At 39.7% G+C, this 13,093-nt stretch overlaps 1 protein-coding gene across 1 annotated transcript in view; it reads right to left on the minus strand.

Annotated features, from left to right (window-relative positions):
- Nucleotides 1-13,093, minus strand: part of RNF150 (ring finger protein 150) — a 281,038-nt gene that overhangs the window by 41,501 nt on the left and 226,444 nt on the right. Inside the window, exon 6 of the mRNA XM_002804206.4 lies at nt 11,979-12,189. Coding sequence (XP_002804252.1) covers nt 11,979-12,189 — 211 coding nt within the window. The remainder of the gene's footprint in view (nt 1-11,978; nt 12,190-13,093) is intronic.

Below are 13,093 nucleotides of genomic sequence, written 5' to 3' on the forward strand. Positions count from 1 at the left end.
CAGGTGGCACCAGTTTGATACCTCTGCCTAGAATAATCCTGGAAATTTCTAGACATCTAATTCTACATCGAACTCTATCCAGTTATTCTGAATGATAAGCCAAGGCTGGAGATTGGTGGTGGTGTGTGTGTGCATGTGTGTGCATGAGTGTATGCATGTGTATGTGTGTGCACAAGGAACCTGGTTTGACTCTTATCCTGGTGTCCTGGTGTGTGCTCCTTGGGAAGCCTATGGAGCGAGGAGGAAGAACTGTCTTCTAAGCATCCTTGCACGCTCCAAATTATCCAAACAAAATGAAGGGTGTCCTAACTGATAACCACAATTGTGTCCTGGAGAGATGTGGGGAGGAGAGTCTGGTTAAATCACTTGAGCTGCAATATATTTTCTTTTCTCCAGAAGTTTTCCCTGAAAAATTTTCCCCAAAGGCGAGGAGAAACTTGCAGTGAGGATCACCACAGAAGAAACTGGTGAGGGAGTTAAGTTAGATATTTCTGTATTTTAAAAGGTATCTTAGTAGGTTTTCTCTCTCTCTCTCTCTCTCTCTCTCTCTCTGTGTCCCATTTGCTGCAAACTTGGAGATTAGGTTGGTGCAAAAGAAACTGCGGTTTCTGCCATGACTGCAATTTATTTTGCACCAACCTAATAGCGTGGATATTTCCAAAATTTTCTTCCAAGTTGTCCCCTGAGGTTCAACTTATAAACACAAAAAGATCATGAAGACCTAGAAATCTGAAATTGCTGCTTTATTCATAGAGCAGTTGTCTACAGGTCATTATGCTCAAAACACTAAGGTTACTGGCAGGGCCACTGTCTGTTGAATATAACCAATACAGAGTCATGTGTAGAAAGGGCATAATTACAACTTTCTAGGAATTGACACTAACGGGTTGCCGATTTACTGATGGGCTGACTAGTGATGATGCTGATAACCTCAGATGTTTCTCTGGAAATAAGGCTGTAAGGACACTCATACTTTTATATGAGATCATGGTCATAAAGACTGTAGCTAGTAACTTGGTAACACTCAAATGATCAATTAGAGAAAAAGAGAAATAACTACAAGCAAGCAAGCCATCCTGCTCAGGAACTAAAGTAGTCGTGGTAACTGAAGAAGAGCAAGGTGATGTCAGTTTTCATTCCCACAAGCAGATGGTTTAGGATACAATCTAGAGCTCTCAGGCCTTGACACTACATCTTGGAAACTGACAAAGATACCCTGCAGACATTTTTATATCTAGAAATTTTGATTTCATCAATATATATACCATGATGTGTCTGACCAATATCATTCTCATGAAGAGGTGGTGTGTGGGGTGGGGAGAGAAGTAACATTTATAATTTCTTAAATGTCAGGCACCAAGCTAGGAACTTTATATATATATTGATTCATTTAATCTTTACAACAAACCTATGAGGTAGGTTCTATTTTGACAATTTCCATGAAGAGGAAACTGGGGCCCAGAGATATTAAGTGAATTGGTGACAGCTAGTAAGTAAGTGGCCAGACCAAGATTTGAGTCCAGATCTGTCTGACTCCCAAGTTATGCAGTTTTTTGAAACCTACATTATCTCACAGTAGGGTCATCTTTATTTATCATGGGTTAATATAAAATAGTAAGGGTCATGTAGATGGTATAAAACAAAAATGAAAAGCTGCATTTAAGTCTTCAGTGGTTTCTGGGCATTTGGTTTTACGACATTAGCAGGGCATTTGCAGAAATTTATGCACAGTTAGACGTTAGAATCTTTCTCCGTGACATTTTCCTTTGCTGCTGTTTCCGCTATTTCATCTCTCTCTGATGCTTTTAATTCCATTTCTGCTGCATAGTACAATATCAATAACGATAAATAATAAATCGTCAGTCCATTTCTACAAGGCATTAGTCTCCCTCTCCTCTTGTGATGGGGGACCAATTTAACACTGTGCTCCTCTTTCACACAGGGGTAGGGTCACACTATCATTCCAGAGAAACTGGCTATACAGAGAATTGTTTGCTAGTGCCTTGGTCCAGCCTGAATATCATTGGAAAATATATTTATTATTTTCATTAGCAGCCAAAATATAAATATACATTGCAATACATTCTCCTTTACCTTTCATTACTGTTGTTGGTTTCCCTTAAAATTCAACATATTCATTTACTCATCCAACTAATGTTTATTAAATCTAACTGTATGCCATAGACTGTGCTGGGTTTTAGAACATAAAGGTAAAAAGTCACACAGTCCAAGCCTTTGAGGATCTATACATTTAAGGGAATAACGGGCGATTTCTCAAGAAATTGTATCAGAGATAGCTATTTGAAAGTAGATAATTGTAAAAGAAACACCAGATTCTGCTTGGAGGAGCAGAGAAAATATCTCAGAGAATACAGCAGATGAGATGTGCTGGAAGGATATATAGGATTTGGCAGGTGGAGAGAGAAGCATGGGAGGACAGTGTACCTGGAACCACAAGTGGCTTAAAATGCTTCTGTGTAAAGAACCAGATGGGAGTGGTGAAGAGTCAGGGAGAAAGATGCAGAGGCCAAATGCTTAATGATTTTGTTAGATTAGGCAGATGGAGATTGTAACCCATAGATAATAAAAATGTTTGGAGCAAAACACTGACAAAAACAGGTTTCTATAAATGACTACCCAGGAAGCAGGATGAGCACAGACTGGAGGATGGTAGGACCAGATACAGGGAGATAAGAGCTGATAAGGGCGTGAATTATAGTAGTGGCAGAGGGAAATGGCACATGGAGAGATATTTAAAAAGCAGAATGAACAGGGTTGGTGATTGTTTCACTAAGGAGGCCAATAGCATGGAAAAAATATAGGGTAGCTACAAGTTATTAGCGTGAGCACTGGGAAGTAATTTTACTGTAAAAATGAAAGTCACTAACTTATAAAATGAACCTATATGCTAGTGTAATGCAAATATAGCATGTAAAAAGGCAACGCCCTTTACAATTTGGTACACATTTTCTGAAGCCAAGTATACCATGCAAAGGCATAATTTTCACTGTAGTAAAAAGCACATTTTTGCAGGGGACGTTAAAGCAAAGTACGTGTTGAACTAGTGAATTCGTTATTTGATGGCATGTCAACAGACCTTTTTGTTTTTTCCTTATTTTTTAAATTTAATTTTCAGATCAAATTTAAATTTTCAATATTTATTTCTACACAACATTTTGGCTTAAATAACCTGCTATCATAACTATTATTGTTAAAATTTACACTAAAGTCTGTATAAGAACCAGGTGAATACTGCTTAACAGCATTTTGGGAGCAGAGGACTGTGATGTTTGGAGACAGGGTCTGTTGCATATAGGAATCCCAGAAGGAGACCAGGCTACGGCTGTGGACGGAGGCCAACTGTGCTGCTGTTCCAGCCTCCTCCACCTGCTGTCTTCTTAGCCATTCATCTGAAATGCAGATAGGCAGATGCTGGATCTCACAATGACCTTCACTAGTCTGAAGAATGTGGCGCGGGGAGAAAGCTGAGGGCACAGTTCCTTGCTAGGTTGGCTCAGTGGTGCCGGAAGGAGAAAGATGGCGAGAAGGGCTTGTAAGTGAGGATGCAAGACCTTGAACCTTTCTAGTGAGACTTGGAAAGGCGCTAAGACAGGCGTTCTAACTTTAATCATGGCGCTAGGGGCCTGAAAAAGATCTTAGAAATCACCTAACAGAAATGCAGAAAGGGTAAGTGACTTGTTCAGGGTCACACAGCTAACTGGGGGCCAAACCAGGACTAAGACCCCAATTTTCCTGCCTCTGGCTAGTGGTGTTTCCGTGATATCAGTTTACCTCAAGTAGCTCCAATGATGTTCTAATAGTGACACTTTCCTTTCTTCTGAACCACTGAATTTCACTTCGGAAATATTTTGACTTACAGAACCCTCAGACTCTGAATTTTCAAAGCCAGTTCTTATGTGAGCCAAGAGGCATTTTCAGCTGCTCCTGCTTTCTTAATCTCTGAATGATGGCACTTCCCCATGATTTGCTTTAGAATAGAAATGCAAACAGAAATGTTATCTTATTTACACGAGACCCTCTTCAGACACTAAAAAAGTGCTGACCTGTCAGTTGTGTTTCCTGCCATCAGCTGCTGCCTCACTGCCGAGATCCATGCACAGTGTGTCACTGTCTGGTAAACTGCAGGTCTGTCCCCCAAGCCCTTTGCCCGGCTCATGCTGGTAACAGCTGCTGAGCCGTGTCAAAAGCAAGACACCATTGTGAGGAATTAATCCATTGGAGATGGTGCTATCAATGAGTAACTCAGGGCATATAAGACAATCTCCTAGCAATGAATGAATGGATTTAATCTGTTGGCTGAGTTACTTCAGTTCAGGAAGACAAGTTTCTTCTGGGTGAGTGGTTGTGTCATACTCAGGCTGAATGCTCCAAGTGGCAATATATCTACGGTCTAAATTGATTGATTCTCTTACAGGCTGTTTGTGAATCTGCAGATCCTCAACCCTCCCTGTCCGAAGTAAAGGCACACAAAACAGGAAAGGCCTGGCAGTCTCTCCTTCAGTGGGCTTTCTTGGATTGGCAAGTGTTTTCAATGGAGGAGAAATGTTATCGTGCAAAACCCTGTGGATCATGGATTGGAGAGTTGCCATCTGCAAAGCTTGACGATGGAGGCATTTGTTTATTGCAGAGATCTTTGCTTTTTGGAACAGCTGTGTCTCTCGTGAAGCTGCCATGGAGCTGGTGAGCTAGAGGGCTCAGAAGTAAGGGGGTGATGTTGCTCCAGGGACCTGGCACGTTAAGAGTCATGGAAATGACTGTCTGGAGTAGTGTTACAATCTGCAAATGCTTTGTTTTATATAGAAGTAGTCACTGTGGCTTAACTATTTCCTGAAGGGGAGATGACAGTGGGGCCTAAAATCTTAAATGGCTGGCTAATTCTCTTGCCTGCCACAATGGAATGTCCTCACAAATCAAAGCAATCATCTTTCCAGGGCTAATGTGAATCTTATAGGCACCAAGGGAGATCATTCTCCTGGTTGGTTCCAGCTGGCATATTTATCCATAGTCAAGAACAGAGACTTCGCCATTTCAGGCTTTAATGCAAATCAAAAAAGCGGACATGGCTACTCACTCTTGCAACTCCCTCATCAATACTGGAATGGTTGATTTAAATGTGTTTATTTCTGAGGGCACCAGTATATTCTGTAGTCACATAAAACCTGGACATTGCTGTTGAGCAAATGCAGCAATGTGCAGCTGCACATGTGAAACAGAAATGTGAAATTTATGCCAACCCTCCCTTTTTGTCTCAGTTGTCTTGATTTACAGAGGTTCCCTGAAAAAGTCCTGAATGCACATTCTTTCTCTTGTTTTGCTGTTTGGGCTGTGGTCAGAGCAGGTCTACAGGCATTTACAAGTTTTGAATAGAGATGTTCTAAATACTTCATCAATTGGTCCCTCAATAAACTTGGAACTTAAAAAAATATAAAGAATAAATGTCATTTCTGGCCTTATTTTAAGAGAATGCATCTTTGGGAGCAATGAATCCCATAGAGAAGTTTATATTGAGTTCCCCAAATTAGAGAAAGCAAATCCTTGCAGACTAAACACAAACCTCTGAATGAACTCTTTGGAAGTTTTTCCCATGATGAGTTGGAGTATGTGTCCCTGGAAAGCTCCTGGGTGTTTTGCAGTGGTAGGTGTCAGAGCTGGCATGAAAACCACTTTTCTCTGTGCTGTAGCTTCAGCTGTGCTTTAACAATTTTGTCTTGTAAGTGCATTTTGAAAAGTATTCACATATATATATATGTATGCGAATATATATACATATATATGTATTTTTTTTTTCCCCAAAAAGGCTAACCCATTTTAGGGCCTGTAGTTTAGTAGAGATAGTGGCTAAGAATGTGCTCCTTAGTTGAAAACCATCAAGACGTTTAGGAGTTAATTCTCTTGCACTTTCATGGGACTCTTTCTACCTCAGTTTCTACTGAAGTGACGTGAGTAACAAAGAAGCAGGAGACAGACTCTCCCTCCCCTACCCATCACTCTGCTCTGTGCCCCATTGCCAGATGTGCAATGAAATGTACAAAGGGGAACCTGTTCGGTAATTCTTGACCCCATCACCCGTTTTGAGGCAATAAAAATGGAAAAGGAGGAAAAGAAGATGGGGTAATTGGTAAAGAAATTGTCAATGGACAGAGCGATGTCATGCTGAATCCTGCTCCTCTAGTGAAAGGGGTGGAGAAGGGGCATGTTCCAATCCCAGGCCTGTGAGGGATTGCTGCAAGGGAATCCTCAACAAGATTTTGAAATATGTTACCTGTAGTTTGGACTCAGCAAAAATGTCTCACACTTTCGTGAACTCAGTCTCCTTCCTGCCTGCAACCTTGAGAGGAGGCCCAAGACCTTCGTGGGGTCAAAGGCTGGAGACTGCTGCTGTCCTCCAAGAGGACTGTCAGGGCAGGTGATGTATCAGTGTCCTAGAGGTGAATGGGGTTAATGTGGGCCCTACCCAAAAGGAGCTCCTGGAGAGGTGAGGAGACATTAGGAGACAGAGGCTGAAAATGGACTCCTGGGTGCGCAGGATGCTCATGAGTAAGCAAGAGAGACCCATCTGTCCCAAGTTGTAGGAAATACAAGGGACAGTGCCCAGCAGAAAAAAAAAATTTTTTGGGGTCTGTGTTTGCAACTTACAGGGACTCTTAGGATTTAAAGGTACTCTTAGAACTATCAGTTACCCAAGAGTAGCAGAAAAATCTTGGGCCTGCTAGAATTTTCATCCAGGGGCAAGGAACTCTGACAACCACTGAATACATTTTAAGTGTCAATGTAGCAAAAATAAAGATGCATTTTGAATGGTCCCCCACATCTGCCTGAGCCTTGGGTCTACCACCCACCATGGCTCAAAAATATTCAAGGAAAATGAACAATAAAAATAATACAACAACAAAAAAATACAAATAAAAGTCAATATGCTAGAACAACTATAATATTAGGTATTATAAGTATCAAGAGGTGATTTAAAAGTATGGAGGATATGCAAATATTATACCATTTTATATAAGGAACTTGAACATCCTCAGATTTTGGTATCTTTGGGGGAAAGGGGGTATCATGGAATGAATTCCTTGTGGGTATCAAGGGATGACTGTCTGTTCAACACGTTAGATACACTCCTCTTTCCCCAAGGATCAGAGTTGATGGGAAGTTAGCAAAGGAAAATTTCCCAGAGGAAATCCATATCATTTTTCATTTCAACTGGCCAAGTTTTAGCCTTTACATTAATTCATGTGTACTGCTTCTTTCTGAAAGTTTGAAGATCAGGTCTCCTGGCCAGACACATCATGCCAAGTGCTTTTCAGAATGTATGGGCAGATGTGCCATATCTTGATTCTGCCATTCCCACCCTCCATGGGCCAACAGTTGGTTCCCTCTAGTCTGAGATGGAAGAAGGGCCAAGTGGGTAACGATCTGCAGGCAGTGCTAGAGGACTTGTGTAGTGACTCAGTAAGGGGAATAAAGAAATGAATGGCAATGTCAACAACCTCCTTGAAAAATCACAGGAAGGTTTCAGACCCCCCCAAGATGTGGAGTGGCACTCAACGTTTTTAAGAAGGTGTAATAAAGTCATCTTTTCTGTGTCTTTCTCTAGCTTCTCTCTTAAGTCTCCAAACATACAGGGCTGTCTGTTTCACTGTGTTTTCCTTTGGTTCTAAGGAACTGTTTTCCCCTGTGGAAGCAAATCCAACAATCTGCAGCCTGAGCTTGAGAAGTTAAAGGCAAAGTGTGTTTTTGGCATGATCAGGCCTACAGATAAAGACTGGTGAGTGACGTGTGGGCGTTCATACAAATGACCACTCACATGAAGATGGAGGAGAAACGCTGTTCTAGGACTGCCGTGTGAGGTTTTAAAAGGGGAAATGTCAGAAACATTAAAAATATGTACTTGAAAACATCTTTCTTCCAGTGTCAGACTTGCAACAAGTTTGAATTTCCTTGGCTCTGCAAATGTTTTTCATTTTTTTTTCTCCCTGGGAGCTGAAGATGATCCTTTAATGCTAGATTTTTCTACTTTCAGTCTGAAGGCAATCTGTTCTACATCTTTGCTCCATGAGTGCTGAAATGACTTTGACATGCATTTGATCTACTGCACATGGGCCAGGAAAGAATGAATAGAGGTTGGAATGAGAGTATAAGTAGGAAGTAAACAAATTTTTGATCTTTTAAGAGATTTAGAAAAACAGAAGAACTGAACAAATAAACTAAATGGGAAGTGACTAGGTAACTGTGTTAATTTCCCCGCCCGTTCTGTCTCTGAGCATAGCGTCGCTAAGCCTGGGCTCTGGGGCCAGTGGCCCAGTGAGTTCCAGCCCCACCTGTCACTTATGACCTTGGGTCAGTGACATTAATCTCTCTATGCCTCCATTTCTGCATCAGTAAGATGAAGATAAAAATACTATTTACCTCATAGGGTTGTGGTGAGCTAATATATGAAAAAGGCTTAAAAGGGTGCCTGGTACGTAATAGGTACAACGTATTTGTTAGCTGCTGCTATTTCTTCCTTTCTAGTAATTTCCTGGGTCTGTGGAGATGTGAGGAGGGGAAAGAATAATTTGAAGAAAAGTCATGTCCAACCTCCACTGGGTTATTTATTTGCAATTTATAGCAATATTGTATATCCGACAACACTTATGTCTATCTCCTCATGCTTTTTGAATAGCATTAGAGTTGAGTACAATGCTGTTGATGAAAACTTGAATCTTTTGATTCATTTAGTTATGCATTTGTGTTTGTTCATTTATTCATTAAATCTTTATTTGAGTAAGTCACTAGGCAATTAAAAAAATCTGTGCAGAGCAGAGGCTTTTTCTCCTACGGAATTACAGCCACTTAGTTAATGGTATAACCATCAACAAATAACCAGAGTGTTCATATTTGTAAAGTTCTGAGAAATCCTAATAAATAAAACTAACCAGAAATACATGGTTTAGGGAAAATATTTCGTGAGAAAATTTAGTTTCTTTTTTTTTTTTTTTTTTTTTTGAGGCGGAGTCTCGCTCTGTCGCCCAGGCTGGAGTGCAGTGGCCGGATCTCAGCTCACTGCAAGCTCCGCCTCCCGGGTTCCCGCCATTCTCCTGCCTCAGCCTCCAGAGTAACTGGGACTACAGGCGCCGCCACCACGCCCGGCTAATTTTTTTGTATTTTTAGTGGAGACGGGGTTTCATTGTGTTAGCCAGGATGGTCTCGATCTCCTGACCTCGTGATCCGCCCGTCTCGGCCTCCCAAAGTGCTGGGATTACAGGCTTGAGCCACCGCGCCCGGCCAAATTTAGTTTCTATACTAAGAAACCGATAGCCATATTTATATATGCCATCAGTCTTCTGACTGTAGGTATTGTCATACCACTCTTATTTCTTTATGCCATCTTTACCAGTAGTTTCCTTCGAAATTGCCTGGCATTCTTTTCTTCTGTTATGAACAGAAGGTCTCTATTTCAAGCTTAGATTGAACACGTTTACCTCAAGTCATTCAATAAACATCTACAGAATGGTCGCTATGAACTAAACACTCTGAGTCTATTTTACGCAAAAACAGTTTAGGGATTACAAATTACATGGATATAGATCATACTTTTCTATTTTTTGAAGTATTTTAACCCACAATATATTTATATATTTTTTATTTTGGATGTAATTTAACCCACATTAAATTAAAATGCTTTTTTATTTGTCATCTTGGCTTTGCTAAAATGGATGAAGTATGTAGCCACTCTTCAAAATAAGGAATCTGATAGATGACATATCTTCTCTTGAAAATCAAATGGTCATTCTTTTGCAAGGATAATGATCCTTTAAAAAATTTTTGTTCTCAAAAGCATGCTCATGCCTTACGTGATTTTCAACTGCTGGCAAAATTTTATCAGACCTTCCAATATATTTCACTAAGATCACTTATGGCCATCTGTGTGATGGTAACCAAAGGTGTCCAATAAATGGAAACATTTTGAGACCACTTGGTACACCAAAAAGAGGACTTACTCTTTGACCTGAGTCAGACATTTAGTCCTCTGGGGCATAATTTTCTCATGACAAAAATTAGTAGTATATTTTGGTAAGAATCAAATGACCTTTAACGTTCTCTGTCATTTAAAGTACTAGGATTCTAGATCTATGCACTCCAATATGGTAGCAACTAGCTGTATGTGATTACTAAGCATTTCAAATGTAGCTAGATAAATTAGTTTTATAGTGTCTCAATAGTTTTAATTTTGAAGATAAATATAAGTTTATATTGTCTTAATAGTTTTAAATATTGTCTCAATAGTTTTAATATTGGAGACAATATTTTGTCTTAATACAAAATTAATTTCTTTACTGTTTACTTCTTGAGCCACTTTATTTAAAAACATTCTGAAATGTGCTATAAGTGTAAATAAAATACACACCAGATTCTGAAGACTGAGTACCAAAAAAATGTAAAATATTTTGGATATACAGGGTTAAGTAAAAAAATATTATTAAAATGAACTTCATTTATTTTTTAATGTTTTAGTGTGGCCATAGAAAAATTTAAATTACATGCATGACTTGCATTATATTAATATTGGGCTGCACCTGTCTAAACCTTCAAAACAAAGGGATCAAAATCCATCTTTAATGGCTTTTAAATGCCTAACGGTCAACATTTCAATACTGAGATCTTTACATCTGTAAAAGTCAAGTTTCTCAAGGTAAAGGTCCTATTTATCAAAAACTAGTAAACCTTGCATGTGCAGATATTTCTCACCAAACTCCTCTTCAAGTCACCTTCTGTCAAGGTCCTGTAAAAATGGTATGGTTACAATATTCAATGTTCAAATCCCATGGGATCATCTCAGCTATATAATAAAAGATGATCAGGAAATAAATCAAAAGGTTAAGAGTGATTGTTTCCAAGTAGTAGAGCCCTCAGTGATTTTTTTCACTCTTTTTTAGTCTTTCCTTTTTCTTTCAATTTTTCAACAATGAAGTTTTTTCATCAGAAAAATACATATCTTTACATTTTAGCATGCTTTCATAAATTTTATAAAATCCCAAATATGTTAAAAAAAGACCAACTTCAAAGACAATATCCCCAAATGCTTCAATCTGCTTTTCTACATTTCCAAATTTCTACAGTGAATAGGTTACTTCTATCAAGAGAAAGAAATACACTTTGTTTAAAAATTGCAATATCCACTCACTCTTTTAACCTTAAACCTGAGCTAATTTGCATCTGATTTTCTTAGAACTCCTGAAGCTTTTATCTCTTATATTAGACTGAATAGTAGGTCCTTTAGATGTTTACCTCAATCTTGATGCTAATATACATAATTTAATATTTTTATGGAAACTACCATCAAACAGAACAGCATTTAGTGACTGTCACTGTAGGAGATGGGGGAAAATACCCAGAAGGTATTTTAGTATGCGGGGCCACTGTGCACAGGGGTTTAGTGTCTCTTGCAAATATGGCCATCTAAAGGGATGCTATTCACATCCACGTCCTACGGCAACAAGGAAAGCAGTCTCCTGCGTGTGGTCCAGACTAGTTCATACAGTCGCATGCACACTCAGGGGACTCCAATGCATGAGCACGTGAGTGGGTGTGGTTGTGCCCTATCCCAGTCCTGCTGAGCACCCCTTGCAGTTGCTCCCCTCACCTGCCCTCCAGTCTGAGAGGCTCCAGATCCATGACCCTATGTGCCTCAGGCACCATGGGAAGTGGACATGGAGAGTGTGCAGTGCTGTGATGTGTGAGCCCTGGTGTCAAGTGTGTGGGCAGGCTGGAGCATGGGCACACACAACCACATGGGCTGTCTGCCCTGCTGGCTCTAGGAAGGGCAGTTCTTCTAACAACTGGCAGTTATAACAGATGAACCTAGCAATGATGCACTCATTCAATATTTTTTTCTTCTTGAGGAAAGGTATTTTTATCCAATTCCTACAAGGCAACAGCCCTTCCGGCTATGTCACTTTAAGTATGGCAGAACTCACTGTTAGTAGTAAAGATGACTTCTCCCTCCTGGGGGGTGGGGTCTGTATCCTGGACCACCTGCAAGGCTCCCACAGTCCGGACAGCAGGGTCCAAAGTGACTGAGCTTTCATTCACTGTTGTGTCGCTTGCGCCTGTGATCTGGTTGGTGGGTGGACCTCCCAGAGAGCCCTCGAAGTCAGTGGGCAAGTCGTCCATGCAGTCGGCATTGGGCTGATGGGGTAGAAAAGGATCTGTTCTCAGTACATACCATCCACTTAGAGATTAAATGTCTATAGCCTAAAGATTTTGTCTCCATGAAAAAATTAAGTTCTTTATTGTTTACGTCTTGAGTCACTTTATTTAAAAACATTCTACATATAGCTTCTATAAGATTAACATAAAAAGATCTTCCAAAATTTCCTTTCTAAAGGTTCATTTTAGACTGAAAAGATTCCTTTTTAATTTTTAGGTTAAAAATTAAAGTTTTAATTCAAGATAAGCAAAATCTCTACATTTAAATAATCACTTAGGGGGAGTATGTGAAATTTACAATGAAGGCACTTCCTTCCATATAGTATTATTTACTCCACACCTAGAATGTAGCTGGTAGCCTGATCATTATCCCTTAAAACTCATGTGTTGTTTACAAATATACTAATGAGATGAGAGTGGGAGGGAGGATAGAATCTGAATCATTATGGTTTGTTCATTAAAGATTCATACATACCCTCAAACACACACAAAGCACAGGGTAAGGCTACATTTAAGAAAAACATAAGCCTAAAGCCAGCTATAGAAAAATATTCCTATGTCCTTAATATGGTATTGATCATACATTTGTCAAATCCTCTAAATTAAATTCTTAGAATCATAAGACTAGGGTGAGACCCCCTTGTTCAATGGCCCATTGGTTACAGGACACTTTCCTCTTCAATATCATTGACAGCTTCCCTTGAAGAACATAGCAATGGGAGCTCTCCGCTTTGCAAGGCACTCTGTGTTGGCCAGAGCATTGTTGGACTCTCTTATTATTGGGCAAAATCTTACGCTTTGCAAGTTTTACTCTTTTGTCTCAGTTCTGATGGTTTGAAGTAAAAATGAATATATTTCTATCTCTTCCACAAACAGCTTTTCA

The sequence above is a fragment of the Macaca mulatta genome, chromosome 5, assembly GCF_049350105.2.
Source record: "Macaca mulatta isolate MMU2019108-1 chromosome 5, T2T-MMU8v2.0, whole genome shotgun sequence".
NCBI classification, from domain to species: Eukaryota; Metazoa; Chordata; class Mammalia; order Primates; family Cercopithecidae; genus Macaca; species Macaca mulatta.